This window comes from Glandiceps talaboti, chromosome 6 (genome assembly GCF_964340395.1).
Source record: "Glandiceps talaboti chromosome 6, keGlaTala1.1, whole genome shotgun sequence".
Classification (NCBI taxonomy): domain Eukaryota; kingdom Metazoa; phylum Hemichordata; class Enteropneusta; family Spengelidae; genus Glandiceps; species Glandiceps talaboti.
Genome location: NC_135554.1, coordinates 2,127,816 through 2,147,285, shown reverse-complemented (window position 1 = coordinate 2,147,285; position 19,470 = coordinate 2,127,816). Strand labels below are relative to the sequence as shown.

General features: G+C 33.6%; 1 protein-coding gene across 1 annotated transcript in view; it reads right to left on the bottom strand.

Annotated features, from left to right (window-relative positions):
- Nucleotides 1–10,226: 10,226 nt before the first annotated feature.
- LOC144436669 (required for excision 1-B domain-containing protein-like) overlaps nucleotides 10,227–19,470 on the bottom strand; it is a 46,022-nt gene continuing 36,778 nt past the window's right edge. Inside the window, exons 4-5 of the mRNA XM_078125512.1 lie at nucleotides 15,953–16,041; nucleotides 10,227–10,536 (exon numbers count right to left, since the gene is read on the bottom strand). Coding sequence (XP_077981638.1) covers nucleotides 10,458–10,536; nucleotides 15,953–16,041 — 168 coding nt within the window. The 3' untranslated portion in view covers nucleotides 10,227–10,457. The remainder of the gene's footprint in view (nucleotides 10,537–15,952; nucleotides 16,042–19,470) is intronic.

Genomic DNA, 19,470 nt, shown 5'->3' with positions numbered 1-19,470 from the left:
CATCATGTGATGAACAAATCTAAATTTACACCCCCTACAGAACGTGCCCACCAAATTTCAGGCCAATCTGCTCAGTAGTTTTGGAGTTTAAGTCTTTTGACCAAAAATCACATTTTTTTCACCCACTACTAATAAACCCAGTCTGACAGTAACATATCAACTGATATACACATACTAATAAACCCAGTCTGATAGTAACATATCAACTGATATACACATACTAATAAACCCAGTCTGATAGTAACATATCAACTGATATACACATACTAATAAACCCAGTCTGATAGTAACATATCAACTGATATACACATACTAATAAACCCAGTCTAACAGTAACATATCAACTGATATACACATACTAATAAACCCAGTCTAACAGTACTATATCAACTGATATACACATACTAATAAACCCAGTCTGACAGTAACATATCAACTGATATACACATACTAATAAACCCACTAGTCTGATAGTAACATATCAACTGATATACACATACTAATAAACCCAGTCTGATAGTAACATATCAACTGATATACACATACTAATAAACCCAGTCTAACAGTACTATATCAACTGATATACACATACTAATAAACCCAGTCTGATAGTAACATATATACTGATATACACATACTAATAAACCCAGTCTGACAGTAACATATCAACTGATATACACATACTAATAAACCCAGTCTGATAGTAACATATCAACTGATATACACATACTAATAAACCCAGTCTGATAGTAACATATCAACTGATATACACATACTAATAAACCCAGTCTGATAGTAACATATCAACTGATATACACATACTAATAAACCCAGTCTGATAGTAACATATCAACTGATATACACATACTAATAAACCCAGTCTAACAGTACTATATCAACTGATATAAACATACTAATAAACCCAGTCTGACAGTAACATATCAACTGATATACACATACTAATAAACCCAGTCTGATAGTAACATATCAACTGATATACACATACTAATAAACCCAGTCTGATAGTAACATATCAACTGATATACACATACTAATAAACCCAGTCTGATAGTAACATATCAACTGATATACACATACTAATAAACCCAGTCTGATAGTAACATATCAACTGATATACACATACTAATAAACCCAGTCTGACTGTAACATATCAACTGATATACACATACTAATAAACCCAGTCTGACAGTAACATATCAACTGATATACACATACTAATAAACCCAGTCTGATAGTAACATATCAACTGATATACACATACTAATAAACCCAGTCTGATAGTAACATATCAACTGATATACACATACTAATAAACCCAGTCTGATAGTAACATATCAACTGATATACACATACTAATAAACCCAGTCTGATAGTAACATATCAACTGATATACACATACTAATAAACCCAGTCTGACAGTAACATATCAACTGATATACACATACTAATAAACCCAGTCTGATAGTAACATATCAACTGATATACACATACTAATAAACCCAGTCTGATAGTAACATATCAACTGATATACACATACTAATAAACCCAGTCTGACAGTAACATATCAACTGATATACACATACTAATAAACCCAGTCTGACAGTAACATATCAACTGATATACACATACTAATAAACCCAGTCTGATAGTAACATATCAACTGATATACACATACTAATAAACCCAGTCTGATAGTAACATATCAACTGATATACACATACTAATAAACCCAGTCTGATAGTAACATATCAACTGATATACACATACTAATAAACCCAGTCTGATAGTAACATATATACTGATATACACATACTAATAAACCCAGTCTCATAGTAACATATATACTGATATACACATACTAATAAACCCAGTCTGATAGTAACATATCAACTGATATACACATACTAATAAACCCAGTCTCATAGTAACATATATACTGATATACACATACTAATAAACCCAGTCTGACAGTAACATATCAACTGATATACACATACTAATAAACCCAGTCTGATAGTAACATATCAACTGATATACACATACTAATAAACCCAATCTGATAGTAACATATCAACTGATATACACATACTAATAAACCCAGTCTGACAGTAACATATCACCTGATATACACATACTAATAAACCCAGTCTGACAGTAACATATCACCTGATATACACATACTAATAAACCCAGTCTGATAGTAACATATCAACTGATATACACATACTAATAAACCCAGTCTGACAGTAACATATCAACTGATATACACATACTAATAAACCCAGTCTGATAGTAACATATCAACTGATATACACATACTAATAAACCCAGTCTGATAGTAACATATCAACTGATATACACATACTAATAAACCCAGTCTGATAGTAACATATCAACTGATATACACATACTAATAAACCCAATCTGACAGTAACATATCAACTGATATACACATACTAATAAACCCAATCTGATAGTAACATATATACTGATATACACATACTAATAAACCCAGTCTGACAGTAACATATCAACTGATATACACATACTAATAAACCCAGTCTGATAGTAACATATCAACTGATATACACATACTAATAAACCAGTCTGATAGTAACATATCAACTGATATACACATACTAATAAACCCAGTCTGATAGTAACATATCAACTGATATACACATACTAGTAAACCCAGTCTGATAGTAACATATCAACTGATATACACATACTAATAAACCCTGTCTGATAGTAACATATCAACTGATATACACATACTAATAAACCCAGTCTGATAGTAACATATCAACTGATATACACATACTAGTAAACCCAGTCTGATAGTAACATATCAACTGATATACACATACTAATAAACCCAGTCTGATATACACATACTAATAAACCCAGTCTGATAGTAACATATCAACTGATATACACATACTAATAAACCCAGTCTGATAGTAACATATCAACTGATATACACATACTAATAAACCCAGTCTGATAGTAACATATCAACTGATATACACATACTAATAAACCCAGTCTGATAGTAACATATCAACTGATATACACATACTAATAAACCCAGTCTGATAGTAACATATCAACTGATATACACATACTAATAAACCCAGTCTGATAGTAACATATCAACTGATATACACATACTAATAAACCCAGTCTGACAGTAACATATCAACTGATATACACATACTAATAAACCCAGTCTAACAGTACTATATCAACTGATATACACATACTAATAAACCCAGTCTGACAGTAACATATCAACTGATATACACATACTAATAAACCCTGTCTGATAGTAACATATCAACTGATATACACATACTAATAAACCCAGTCTGATAGTAACATATCAACTGATATACACATACTAGTAAACCCAGTCTGATAGTAACATATCAACTGATATACACATACTAGTAAACCCAGTCTGATATACACATACTAATAAACCCAGTCTGACAGTAACATATCAACTGATATACACATACTAATAAACCCAGTCTGACAGTAACATATCAACTGATATACACATACTAATAAACCCAGTCTGATAGTAACATATCAACTGATATACACATACTAATAAACCCAGTCTGATAGTAACATATCAACTGATATACACATACTAATAAACCCAGTCTGATAGTAACATATCAACTGATATACACATACTAGTAAACCCAGTCTGATAGTAACATATCAACTGATATACACATACTAGTAAACCCAGTCTGATAGTAACATATCAACTGATATACACATACTAATAAACCCAGTCTGATAGTAACATATCAACTGATATACACATACTAATAAACCCAGTCTGATAGTAACATATATACTGATATACACATACTAATAAACCCAGTCTGATAGTAACATATATACTGATATACACATACTAATAAACCCAGTCTGATAGTAACATATCAACTGATATACACATACTAATAAACCCAGTCTGATAGTAACATATCAACTGATATACACATACTAATAAACCCAGTCTGATAGTAACATATCAACTGATATACACATACTAATAAACCCAGTCTGATAGTAACATATCAACAGATATACACATACTAATAAACCCAGTCTGACAGTAACATATCAACTGATATACACATACTAATAAACCCACTAGTCTGATAGTAACATATCAACTGATATACACATACTAATAAACCCAGTCTGATAGTAACATATCAACTGATATACACATACTAATAAACCCAGTCTAACAGTACTATATCAACTGATATACACATACTAATAAACCCAGTCTGACAGTAACATATCAACTGATATACACATACTAATAAACCCAGTCTGACAGTAACATATCAACTGATATACACATACTAATAAACCCAGTCTGACAGTAACATATCAACTGATATACACATACTAATAAACCCAGTCTGATAGTAACATATCAACTGATATACACATACTAATAAACCCAGTCTGATAGTAACATATCAACTGATATACACATACTAATAAACCCAGTCTGACAGTAACATATCAACTGATATACACATACTAATAAACCCACTAGTCTGATAGTAACATATCAACTGATATACACATACTAATAAACCCAGTCTGATAGTAACATATCAACTGATATACACATACTAATAAACCCAGTCTGATAGTAACATATCAACTGATATACACATACTAATAAACCCAGTCTAACAGTACTATATCAACTGATATACACATACTAATAAACCCAGTCTGATAGTAACATATCAACTGATATACACATACTAATAAACCCAGTCTGACAGTAACATATCAACTGATATACACATACTAATAAACCCAGTCTGATAGTAACATATCAACTGATATACACATACTAATAAACCCAGTCTGATAGTAACATATCAACTGATATACACATACTAATAAACCCAATCTGATAGTAACATATCAACTGATATACACATACTAATAAACCCAGTCTGATAGTAACATATCAACTGATATACACATACTAATAAACCCAGTCTGATAGTAACATATCAACTGATATACACATACTAATAAACCCAGTCTGATAGTAACATATATACTGATATACACATACTAATAAACCCAATCTGACAGTAACATATCAACTGATATACACATACTAATAAACCCAATCTGATAGTAACATATCAACTGATATACACATACTAATAAACCCAGTCTGATAGTAACATATATATTGATATACACATACTAATAAACCCAGTCTGATAGTAACATATCAACTGATATACACATACTAATAAACCCAGTCTGATAGTAACATATCAACTGATATACACATACTAATAAACCCAGTCTCATAGTAACATATCAACTGATATACACATACTAATAAACCCAGTCTGATAGTAACATATCAACTGATATACACATACTAATAAACCCAGTCTGATAGTAACATATATACTGATATACACATACTAATAAACCCAGTCTGACAGTAACATATCAACTGATATACACATACTAATAAACCCAGTCTGACAGTAACATATCAACTGATATACACATACTAATAAACCCAGTCTGATAGTAACATATCAACTGATATACACATACTAATAAACCCAGTCTGATAGTAACATATATACTGATATACACATACTAATAAACCCAGTCTGACAGTAACATATCAACTGATATACACATACTAATAAACCCAGTCTGATAGTAACATATATACTGATATACACATACTAATAAACCCAGTCTGATAGTAACATATCAACTGATATACACATACTAATAAACCCAGTCTGATAGTAACATATATACTGATATACACATACTAATAAACCCAGTCTGACAGTAACATATCAACTGATATACACATACTAATAAACCCAGTCTGATAGTAACATATATACTGATATACACATACTAATAAACCCAGTCTGACAGTAACATATCAACTGATATACACATACTAATAAACCCAGTCTGATAGTAACATATCAACTGATATACACATACTAATAAACCCAGTCTGATAGTAACATATCAACTGATATACACATACTAATAAACCCAGTCTGATAGTAACATATATACTGATATACACATACTAATAAACCCAGTCTGACAGTAACATATCAACTGATATACACATACTAATAAACCCAGTCTGATAGTAACATATATACTGATATACACATACTAATAAACCCAGTCTGATAGTAACATATCAACTGATATACACATACTAATAAACCCAGTCTGATAGTAACATATATACTGATATACACATACTAATAAACCCAGTCTGATAGTAACATATATACTGATATACACATACTAATAAACCCAGTCTGACAGTAACATATATACTGATATACACATACTAATAAACCCAGTCTGACAGTAACATATCAACTGATATACACATACTAATAAACCCAGTCTGACAGTAACATATCAACTGATATACACATACTAATAAACCCAGTCTGATAGTAACATATCAACTGATATACACATACTAATAAACCCAGTCTGATAGTAACATATATACTGATATACACATACTAATAAACCCAGTCTGACAGTAACATATCAACTGATATACACATACTAATAAACCCAGTCTGATAGTAACATATATACTGATATACACATACTAATAAACCCAGTCTGATAGTAACATATCAACTGATATACACATACTAATAAACCCAGTCTGATAGTAACATATATACTGATATACACATACTAATAAACCCAGTCTGACAGTAACATATCAACTGATATACACATACTAATAAACCCAGTCTGATAGTAACATATATACTGATATACACATACTAATAAACCCAGTCTGACAGTAACATATCAACTGATATACACATACTAATAAACCCAGTCTGACAGTAACATATCAACTGATATACACATACTAATAAACCCAGTCTGATAGTAACATATCAACTGATATACACATACTAATAAACCCAGTCTGATAGTAACATATATACTGATATACACATACTAATAAACCCAGTCTGACAGTAACATATCAACTGATATACACATACTAATAAACCCAGTCTGATAGTAACATATCAACTGATATACACATACTAATAAACCCAGTCTGATAGTAACATATATACTGATATACACATACTAATAAACCCAGTCTGATAGTAACATATATACTGATATACACATACTAATAAACCCAGTCTGACAGTAACATATCAACTGATATACACATACTAATAAACCCAGTCTGATAGTAACATATCAACTGATATACACATACTAATAAACCCAGTCTGATAGTAACATATATACTGATATACACATACTAATAAACCCAGTCTGATAGTAACATATCAACTGATATACACATACTAATAAACCCAGTCTGATAGTAACATATATACTGATATACACATACTAATAAACCCAGTCTGACAGTAACATATCAACTGATATACACATACTAATAAACCCAGTCTGATAGTAACATATATACTGATATACACATACTAATAAACCCAGTCTGACAGTAACATATCAACTGATATACACATACTAATAAACCCAGTCTGACAGTAACATATCAACTGATATACACATACTAATAAACCCAGTCTGATAGTAACATATCAACTGATATACACATACTAATAAACCCAGTCTGATAGTAACATATATACTGATATACACATACTAATAAACCCAGTCTGACAGTAACATATCAACTGATATACACATACTAATAAACCCAGTCTGATAGTAACATATCAACTGATATACACATACTAATAAACCCAGTCTGATAGTAACATATATACTGATATACACATACTAATAAACCCAGTCTGATAGTAACATATCAACTGATATACACATACTAATAAACCCAGTCTGATAGTAACATATATACTGATATACACATACTAATAAACCCAGTCTGATAGTAACATATCACCTGATATACACATACTAATAAACCCAGTCTGATAGTAACATATATACTGATATACACATACTAATAAACCCAGTCTGACAGTAACATATCAACTGATATACACATACTAATAAACCCAGTCTGATAGTAACATATATACTGATATACACATACTAATAAACCCAGTCTGACAGTAACATATCAACTGATATACACATACTAATAAACCCAGTCTGACAGTAACATATCAATTGACATACATGTACATAGTAATTATTTATTTTTTATTTATATATTAAGCCTTCACAAGAAGAGAAACCAACAATGAAACATGTCATTGAGAATGACATAGTCCCCGCTATGATTGGGTTTTAAGGAACTGGCAGTTTATGTTGTCATTTTCTTGATATCACTACTCTGATCACGCAACAACACTTGTGAACCTAAATCAAACAGACTTAGATATGTTGTGTCTGCTCGTTGGACATGGAACATGCCTACTTATGTTGTGTCTCCTCGTTGGACATGGGGCATGCCTACTCTTCAAGATGACGTGATGGAATAAACCATTCAACAATAAAGGACTCGGCTGGTACGGGGGGAACCTGTTCAAGCATGTCTGAGTTATGGCTTTGGACATGGAAAATTCGGAAGCAAAATGGCAGCCAGGCAGCCATATTGGATCGTATCATGACGAAAATGGATATGCACATGTATGTCATAGAACACTGTCCTAATACCAACTTTGAATGAGATCTGTTCAAGCATGTCTGAGTTATGGCTTTGGACATGGAAAATTCACAAACAAAATGGATCGTATCATGAAACAAATTGACGTGCATATGTATGCCATTGTATGTTGCCCCTGTACCAAGTTTGAAAAAAATCGGTCCAGGCATCTCCAAGAAACAGCTGCGGATGGACGGACAGACGGATGGACGGACGGACGGATGCACGGACACACGGACAGACGGAACCCAATCCATAAGTCTGCATCTGCGGGGACTAAAAAAGTCTAGTCTCATTCACTACCGTAGGTTCAAAACATCTTTAGAAATGGAACCGTATCTTAAATCAGTAAATGACTTCAAAGGGCCACAATTAAAATTTAAAGCAAGATCCTATACATTTGGACTTTCATATGAAAAGAGAAAGTGGGAAAACTGTGACTTTGATTGCTCCTGTCCCTGCTGTGGGCAAGAAGATGAAACACTTGAACACTTTCTCTTTTCATGTGAAAGCCTTTCTACCTATCATCCCATCTTAATAAAGAATACAAAAGATCTTTTACTTAACCATACAGAGACAAACCTATATAAAGATTTTATACGAGGTAAAGAACTGTTAAGCCTCTTTATAGGAGACAGTACAAAAAATTTATTAAGTCAAAAAATTGACAAATTTATCCAGCGATTTCTAATAGTGCAATGGAACATAGGAAAACATGTTTAACCTGATGGAGAATTGAAATTTTTTATTTATTTATTTCTCTCTTATTATTTCTTTGAAGTTATTAGTTGCTATTTTAACATGATATTTAATTTTTTTTTTATGTATTTGACTGCTATGTAAATGCTGCTCCTAATATTTTTAGTGAGCCCCTGATATAAAAGGGATGCAGAAAATAAATGAATAAAATATAGGCAGAGCATATTCTATCATCAGACCAGTTGACTACCAGGAATGAAGGCGCGTTTATAGTGTTAACATCAGAAACAAACTTAAGACTAAAGTAGAGTGTAGTACAAAGTGGATAATGATCACTAACATTTAAAGATAGATCTGACATAATAGCACACCCATTAATGATATCCATTGCTGAACTAGAACAAAAAACATGGTCAATGTAAGACTTAGAAAATGTCATTAAAGTAAGTATGTTTAACATTTTGTGCATCAAAATTAGCAACCTGGAATTCGTTATTGCATAAGAAATCGTACAAAATATAACTATGTTTAGTAAAAGGACGTTGCCGATACAAAAAATTATCTAGCTGTCTACTAGTAGGAAGTGATGCAGTAATAATAAACCCACGCTGACATCAAGTGACATTTTACTTGAGTGTGAAATCTTTATCCATCCAGTTAACAAGCCGTTGATGTATATGGCATTTCAAATGAGTGTGAAATCTTTATCCATCCAGTTAACAAGCCGTTGATGTAAATGGCCGTTGATGTATATGGCCGTTGATGTATATGGCCGTTGATGTATATGGCCGTTGATGTATATGGCCGTTGATGTATATGGCCGTTGATGTATATGGCATTTCAAAAATAGCATTTCAATTAAGAAATTGATTAAAGACAAAGCAAAAATCTCTAGAAATTTAAATGTCTACATTTGTTGACATGATCTTGTAAAACAATTTTGTAATCTAGTATGTGTTCCATTCTGTTGGTATATGCCATACATGTAAAGATAAAATAGTTCCAGCTATCTTGCTTCTAAATCTTCACTCTCATACTTCAGGTCCTCAAGAGCCTCAATAATGTTTTCTTTAGTTTTCATCAACCTGTTGTGGATTTTAAATGAATATCATAAATAAAAAATACCACCAATGGTGTTGTAGCACAACTGTAAAGTTTTTAAAAATGTTTATCTATATGTTAGTCCATGCTAACAATAGGTGTTCATTTGCTGAATGACTATCCAGCTACCTAACCAACCATGTTGCTATCTTTGCGATGTACACGATCATTTGGCTGTTGCTATGGGTGTGGTCATGTTGTTAGATATATTTGCATACATTTTAAGATGTTTTTGTTCACTTGTGTATGAATTCCTGATATTATCTTGGCAATATACATGCTCATTTGGCTGTTGCTATGGGCGTGGTCTTGTTGCTAGGCACACTTAAATACATTTGTCAATGTTTATTCAATTGTCTTTCAATTCCTGTTGTTATCTTCACAATATATGTGATCATTTGGCTGTTGCTATGGGCATGGTTTTGTTGCTAGGCAAATTTACATACATTTTTTGAATGTTTATTCAATTTATTAATCCCTGGTTATCTTCACAATATATGTGATAATTTGGCTGTTGCTATGGGCGTGGTCTTGTTGCTAGGCAAATTTACATACATTTTTGAATGTTTATTCAATTGTCTATTAATCCCTGTTATCTTTGTGAAATACACAACCGTTTGGCTGTTGCTATGGGCGTGGTCATGGTTGCTAGGGTATTTGCATACATGGTTTGAATGTTTACTCACTTGCCTACCAGATGATGTTGTTATTTGACCACAATATACTGCCATTTGCTTGTTGCTAAGGTCGTGGTCATGGTAGCTAGGGCCAATTTTGTCAGAAAATCTGCAGAATAACACTTTCAGAAACATCTCACCAAGTTTCAGACTCATTGACCAAGTACTTTTTGAGATATGTTTTTGACCAAAAATGAACATTTTTACACCTAATTTGCATATCAGTCATGGAATCATTGTATGCATAATATTTCTTCACCTATACATCCCTAGATGCATTCCCATTAAATTTAAGCCCAATCTGCTTAGTAGTTTTGGAATTATAGATTTTTAACCAAAAAGACACAGTTTTGGCCCTAATTTGCATATTACTGATGGAATCATCATGTCATGACCAAATCTTACTTTACACCCCCTTAAAGTGGCCATATGGATGAGAATTTGGTATTTATTTTGGATTTTTATTTGATAAAACAGTTTCACCATGTTTTTCTACTTGAAAAAATAATGTGAAATAACATATACCAAGTCCATGTTCACATCTCAATAAACGGCAAAACATTAAACAATGTGTAAAATGTTTGTTATTGTACGTACAATAACAAACATTTTACACTTTGTGCATCTTTTTGCACTGTATTGAGTTATGAACATGGACTTGGTATATGTTCTTTCGCATTATTTTTTCAACTTTAAGAATGTTCCCACCAAATTTCACACCAATCTGCCCAGTAGTTTCTGAGTTTAAGTTTTTTGACCAAAAATCACATTTTTTTACCCAAATCACACACCTGTGATGTGATCATTTTGATTTGAACAATTTCCCAACTAGACACCCAAGGTAATGGACCCACCAAATATCATGGCAATCGGTTCAGCGTTTTTTTTACTTTAAGTTGTTCACACACACACACACACACACACACACACACACACACACACACACACACACACACACACACACACACACACACACACACACACACACACACACACACACACACACACAGACAGACAGACAGATGCCGGGCAATCCCTATAGCACTACTGAACCTCAATTCAGTTGTGCTAAAAAACCTTTTATGAACTCAAAACTATAAGTGTGTGTAGTAGTAATAAAGGGAAGGGAACTCCAAACACCATGAATATCATTATTATTATTATTATTATTATACTATTATTATTATATACTTTATTGTTATGCTAAATTTACATGAAATTTGATGTACATTGGCAGGGGAAAAGGGAAGAACACACAGAGACTAATTCAACTTACTTTACCTTCATACATATACATAAACACACATCAGGCTGCTACTGATTCAATAGATGGATTGACCTTGGTACAAAACTGTGCTTAAATCTATTTGTGCGAGAACGTGGAACCCTAAGGTGGCGACTACTTGGAAGATATTCATACTCTGTATGAAGTGGATTATTAGGATCTTTCATTATTTTATCTGCCATCTTAATAACTTTATCTTTGTACACCACAGAGTTCTGAACAGGTTCATCATGACTGTCATCAAGTAACTTTTTACAGATCTTTCTAGGGTGATTGAGGTCTTCTTGGAGATGGTTTGATAGCAGATCGTAGAAGGCTGTGTTAGCATAGTTAATAACAGACGATATTGTTGAGTTGAAAAACAGAGCAATTACGCTTGAACTTACATTTAACTTTTTCATTGATCTTATATAATACATTCGTTTGTTTACCTTTCTCAGTTGATTTTCTATGTGTTGTGCGAATGACAATTTGCAGTCGATCATACAACCTAAATATGGATATGATGACACTCTCTCTACCTCCATATTATTGATCACAACTGGCTGTTTTTCATTTTGTCTTCTTCTAAAGTCCAAAACAAGCTCTTTCGTCTTTGACACATTAAGATCTAAATAGTTATCATTACACCAGGTGTTAACAAAATCAATACACTCAAAATGTGTATGACATTGCGTTTACCATAACCAACTATGGGTTGTTGGATCAAGTTTGTTAATAAATGGATCTGAGGCATTTTTGAAAGCTGGTTCAAATTTGATTATTTTGTTTGGTATGATAAATTGGTTTAAAGGTCAGTTAGCAAAGTGACCAGTTTGTCAAAGTTATTGCAGGGAAGACATTGGCGATACATCCCCGGGTCGATACTTAGTTGACTCTTGTTTTAAGATGTTTCAGACCAGCTGTTGGGTCCTTCATCAGTCGGAGTTCTGTCTGAGACAGTGTTCCCACATATGTTTGGCTTAATTTTTAATTTTGTTCATCAAACAATTTCTCAGATTCAATTCTAGGTCAATTCATTCATTAGTAGGTAACATGTTTGTTGTGCAGTATTTCAAGCTGATAAAATACTCAACTTATTATCAATTGATTCCTTGTAATTGCTATCTTATAAAGTCACTTATAAATTAACATGTTAATTTCTTTCAAATCATCTAGTATTTTGATGTTTCTTTTGTACTGTAAGTTTCTTGTAAGATTATAACTTTTATCTTTCTGTCTGTTAACCATTTAAATAATTGTCTGTTTCCTATAGTCAAAAATCCATTGCATTAATTAGACTTGTAATTTTGATATTGATAATGTCATTTATTTACTTTCTCCATTTACATCACCCTAGCTGTTACCAAATTTTAGCCCAATTTTTCAAATAAATGACAATGAACACAAATAAAAAAACAGCTCCAACGGCATTGTAGCACAACTGTCTTTTGTTGTTGCTATGGACATGGTCTTGTTGCTAGGGATATTTGCAAACATATATTTTTGGAATCTTTATTTATTCACCTACCCTTTATTCATCTTTGCAATATAAACCATTATTTCAGTTGCTAATGGTGTGGTCATGGTTGCTAGGGCCAATTGTGTCGAAATGTTTTTAACAGTAACTGCAGAATAATACCTCCAGAACAATAAACAGAACAAACAAATAAAACAAAACATGTCATAAGCAATTCTTAACCTAAACACACCTTTGAACATTCCCACCAAATTTCAGCCCGATCTGCTTAGATTTTTGACCAAAAAGACACATTTTTAGACCTAATTTGTATATCATATTATGAACAATTCTTATCAAAAACACCTATAAGAAAGTTCCCACCAAATTTCAGACCAACCTGCTCAGTAGTTTTTGAGTTTAAGTTTTTTGACCAAATATCATTTTTTTTTACCCAAATCACACATCGGTGAAAAGACCATTTTGCTTCTAACAATTTCCCAACTAGACACCCAAGGTAATATACACACCAAGTATCATGGTAATCGGTCCAGCAGTTTTTGACTTTAAGTTGTTCACACAGTTAAAAACTGTACAACAATGCCATTGGAGCTATTTTTTAAAAATTAATCAAGGACATGTAGGAGGCCATTTAATGGCATAAAATTTCAAAAACACACACATTATTGAAACCCATAGAGTACTTGAAATTGGCTTCAATACCCTAATTTTACTCCAGTCAATATGTACTTCATTATACAACTGTATGGCTATATTACCTACAGGAGAGAGAGAGAGAGAGAGAGAGAGAGAGAGAGAGAGAGAGAGAGAGAGAGAGAGAGAGAGAGAGAGAGAGAGAGAGAGAGAGAGAGAGAGAGAGAGAGAGAGAGAGAGAGAGAGAGAGAGAGAGAGAGACAGACAGACAGACAGACAGACAGACAGACAGACAGACAGACAGAGACAGAGAGACAGACAGAGAGAGACAGAGAGAGAGACAGAGAGAGAGAGAGAGGGGGGGAGATAGAGTGTAGAGAGAAAGTTACAGACAGACAGAGGAAGGTATGCACAAATACATTCACATGGCTGTCACCCATCACTGAATATAGGTTGTAGAAGGTATTGCGGCAAAGTCATGAGAAATCTTTTAATTTACTCGGTAAACGACCACTGCTGAGGTTTAACGTGGTTCAAATCATGAACAAAATGCAGGGGGGGGGGGGGGGGGGGGGGGGGCGCCTACAGGCAGTCCTGTTGTTTCGTATCGTGACACAAGATGACGTACATATATACATCATAGTACATTGTCTGGAAATTGTTCATGCATGTCTGTGTAATGGTCCCAAACATGGAAAAATCATAACAAAATGTTCAAAGCCATTGTGCAGACATGCCTGAACAGATCTCATTCAAATTTGGTATAAGGACAATGTCAAATGTTTGCCCAGTGGCCATATTGGATTGTATCATGACACAAGTTGATATACATGTGAAGATTTATGGTACAATCATTGCATCCAGTTTAAAGGGAATCAGTTCTCACACATCAAAGTTATGGCTCTGGACATGAAACAAGGGTAACAAAATGGCTGCCCAGCAACCATATTAGATCGTATCAAGACATAAATTGTCATACATATGTATGCCATAGTGTGTTATCCTTGTACCAAGTTTGACAGAAATTGGTCCAATCATGTCCAAGTAATGGTTCAGGATATGAAAAAATCATTAAAAAATGGCCACCCATTGGCCATATTGCTCTCTCCCTAACTCTCTCTTTCTGCCTTGAGACTTTTTTGAACATTCAAACCTCAGGAGCAGTCGTTTACCTTGTAGTTTGCAAAATTGTACACTTCATTTATCTACCATACATTTAGTTATGGGGCAGTCAATAGCCAAACAAATGTGTGTGTTTGCCAAAATATCTCTGAATGTAATTTAAATGTTAGTTGGATTGATCCAGTACCCAGCTAACACAGAATATTAAGTTATGTGTTACGCACCTCTTTTTAAGTTGAGACAATTCTTCTTTGTAAGTGTCTTGTCTGGGATGGTCAACCATGTTCTGTTTTGCTAACTGCATCTGTGCAGTCTATGAATGGAAAGAAGTCATTTTAAGCACAACTGAACTGTGGTTCAGTAGTTATATGCATGGTGAAATGTGTGTGTGTGTGTGTTTGTGTGTTTCTTTTGGGTCTATAGTTGGTTGATTGTACAAGGCAAGATAATCCATTGATAATCATTTTGGGGCAGAAAACTGATTAATAAATTTTGGTAAACAAAACAATTTGGAGTTATGTCAGTTAGTGAAGTAAATCATATTATGTCAGAGAGGATGACTTCCAGTATGGTGTAACTGGATGGCGGTGTAATTTTATCTATTGTTATTGTTGCTTTTTCATCTTGTCTTTGTTATACGTTGCTTTCGCATTGTTTGTAATCTCTTTTTGTGTGGTATGTAATGTTTTTTTGTGTGTGTGGTAACAGGGCCCAGGTGGAAATCAGCTTCTGTTGTTTCCTGGCTACCCTGTTCTTAAATAAATTTTACTACTACTACTACTACTACTACTACTACTACTACTACTAAGTATTTATGTAACTCTTAATAAGGGGTCACACTTTTCTATAAAGTTTTGTTTTTATGGCTGCCTGCCATATAACTCAAATCTCTAATAAATACTTCTGTATTTGCATAATGACTTCCCATACTGAGATGAATTGTTTCCAAGTTTTTAGTGAAAAGTTGAACTAATTAGTCCCAAACGGCAAAGCCGAGTAGGCCTACCAGGTAGTACGTTGGGTCCCACATGTCCATCTGTTCATCCATGCATTGTGTCAGTCTCCATTATCTCAAATACACATGGGTGAATTGCAATCAAACTTTCAGTAAACATCAAATAATATCCTGTGCTTCAAATTTTTATATATATAAAGATTATGCAAATTTGACTGAATGACGGCCAATTATTTGTAGCAAAAAATCAATATTTACTGCATAACCCAAAAACTGTAATATACAGACACCACTCTTTGAGTGTACTCAAAAACTGTAATATACAGACACCACTCTTTGAGTGTACTCAAAAACTGTAATATACAGACACCACTCTTTGAGTGTACTCAAAAACTGTAATATACAGACACCACTCTTTGAGTGTACTCAAAAACTGTAATATACAGACACCACTCTTTGAGTGTACTCAAAAACTGTAATATACAGACACCACTCTTTGAGTGTACTCAAAAACTGTAATATACAGACACCACTCTTTGAGTGTCTACCTCCATATTATTATACAAGCTATCTTTTCAGACCTTGAAAACTTTGACCTTGATCGTGACTTTCTGGGACAATTATCAAAATCAAGCCAATTCCTGCCTATCAGACCACGCATTGTAGCATTTGCATGTAGCCAATTTCTTTTAAATCGTGTTTACAAGTAATATTGAAGAAAGGAATTGTACCCAAGTATTATGTTTGGTGCTGATATCACTTTTACTGAATGACAGCCATATTTGTAGTTAAAATCATTATATGTACTCCTGTGTTTCATGCTATGCATGGGTGCATTTCAACCAAACAGTCAGTAAATATCAAATATGCATGTCGTTTCATTTTTTATGCTCACAATAATGTCCAAATGGCAGATATTTTTGAAGTAAAAATTCACATTTTTGGTAGTAACATCGGAAGCTCAGTAGATAGAGACTTTATATTAGTTTCTACACCCATGTTATCAATAACAAGCTTTCTAATGAAACATTGTCTTTTGACCTTGACCATCTTCAAAGTAATTTTGTGATAAAATTAACATTTTGCCAAGTAATATCGAAATCTTAGTAGACAGACTTTATTTTAGTGTCCCCCCATGTTATCAATGACAAGCTAAAGTTCTTTTCTTTTTTATTTCTGTTTACTCGGTAATACTAATACATTGTAAGTATCTCACCAAGTTTGTGAATATGTATGTGTGTGGACATCACTAGTAATGGTGAAAAGAGTTATGTGTTGTGATTCTTGTTCTTTGAAAACTTTGCTAGATGCAGAGCAGACAGTGTCATTTGTGAGATTATTCCAGTCATTTGCGGTGCGGAGATAATATGAGTATTTGTATGTATTTGTTTTTGCTGGAATTCCATGGAATGTGTGTGAATGAGATCATCTGGTTGGTTTTGTTGTCTGTTCGAAGTATTGCCCTGTTGGTAACTCCACTTTTCCATTTAGTGCTAAGATGACATGTGTGAAACTCATGCATTTATTACATTTCACTATATTAAACTTTGTGTGGACTTGTCATCGCCTAGTTGGAATTGAGAGGTTGGGGACTATCCCACACACTATCCCAGGGATATGATAGCCATGGCATCCGGAGGAAATACATACAATGTTTTCTGATATAAGCCAGTGAAAAGCGAAGTTCAGCAGGAGAAGAGAGGAAAGGAAAGGAGAGAACAACAAGGCGAGAAGAGGCAAGGCGAGGTGAGGTAAAGCGAGTGTGGGGAGGCAGACAAAACTGAACAGTGGGAGCAGAGCCCAGGTGCAAGTATGAAAGTAACAGACAGTGGTAGCAGTATTGTACAACTGAAGACAGTTCTACGGTCAGTGGAATCTTCAGTTGTCGTCAGCTGTACCAATTGTTGTGCGACTGCCAACTGCTTCATTGTGTGTTCACCTGTGTTCAGACACTGACTTAATTTGATAATTCACAGCACACTCAGATAAGTAGTAATTTTGCCAGCATATATGTATTGTTTGAATGTTTATAGTCTTTTTATAGACTTAATAAAAATCTGATTTTTAATTATATTTCTATGTGTCCTGGAGTTCATTACAGCAAGCCATCCCCACAGATCACATTAAGGGTTCTGTCCCCCGACTTACCCACAGTTTGTCACATTTTAGCCTGCAAAACTCAGGCACGGGAATATTCCAAAATTCCAGATATTGTCTATTCATTCACACAAACGTGGTGAAAGATGATTTCTAGCCTGGAGCACTTACGCCTGTTTTCTAAGGTTCCCCATTGGAATTCCCTTAGCATAACTGACATAACACTTGTCTGTTTTGGTATAGCATTGAGGAACAAAGCCGGCTTTGAGTCATTTCAATGTCATATTTGTCAGTATTTGTATGTGGGTCCAAGGTACAACATCCATATGCTAGGATAGAATGGACAAATGTAAAATATGACTTTACTTTGATGTCTTTGGGTGCGGATTTTAAGTTCCGATGTAGAAATCCTACTGTTCTGTTAGCTTTAACTATAACTATGCCCTTCATGTGATGTTTTCATTTAAGGCTGTTTGATAGCTCAATTCCCAAATACTGATGATGTTTTACAGTTTCAAGATCCTTCTCTTTGATTGATAGATATGTTTATACGGTTTGTGTTTGAGGGTGCTGTGCATGACATAACACTTAGATGAATTAAACTTCATGTTCCATTTGACAGTCCAAGAGACGAGAGAATCAAGATCTTTTTGAAGCCAGAGAGCGTTGTTAGGAGAGTTGATTTGTCTG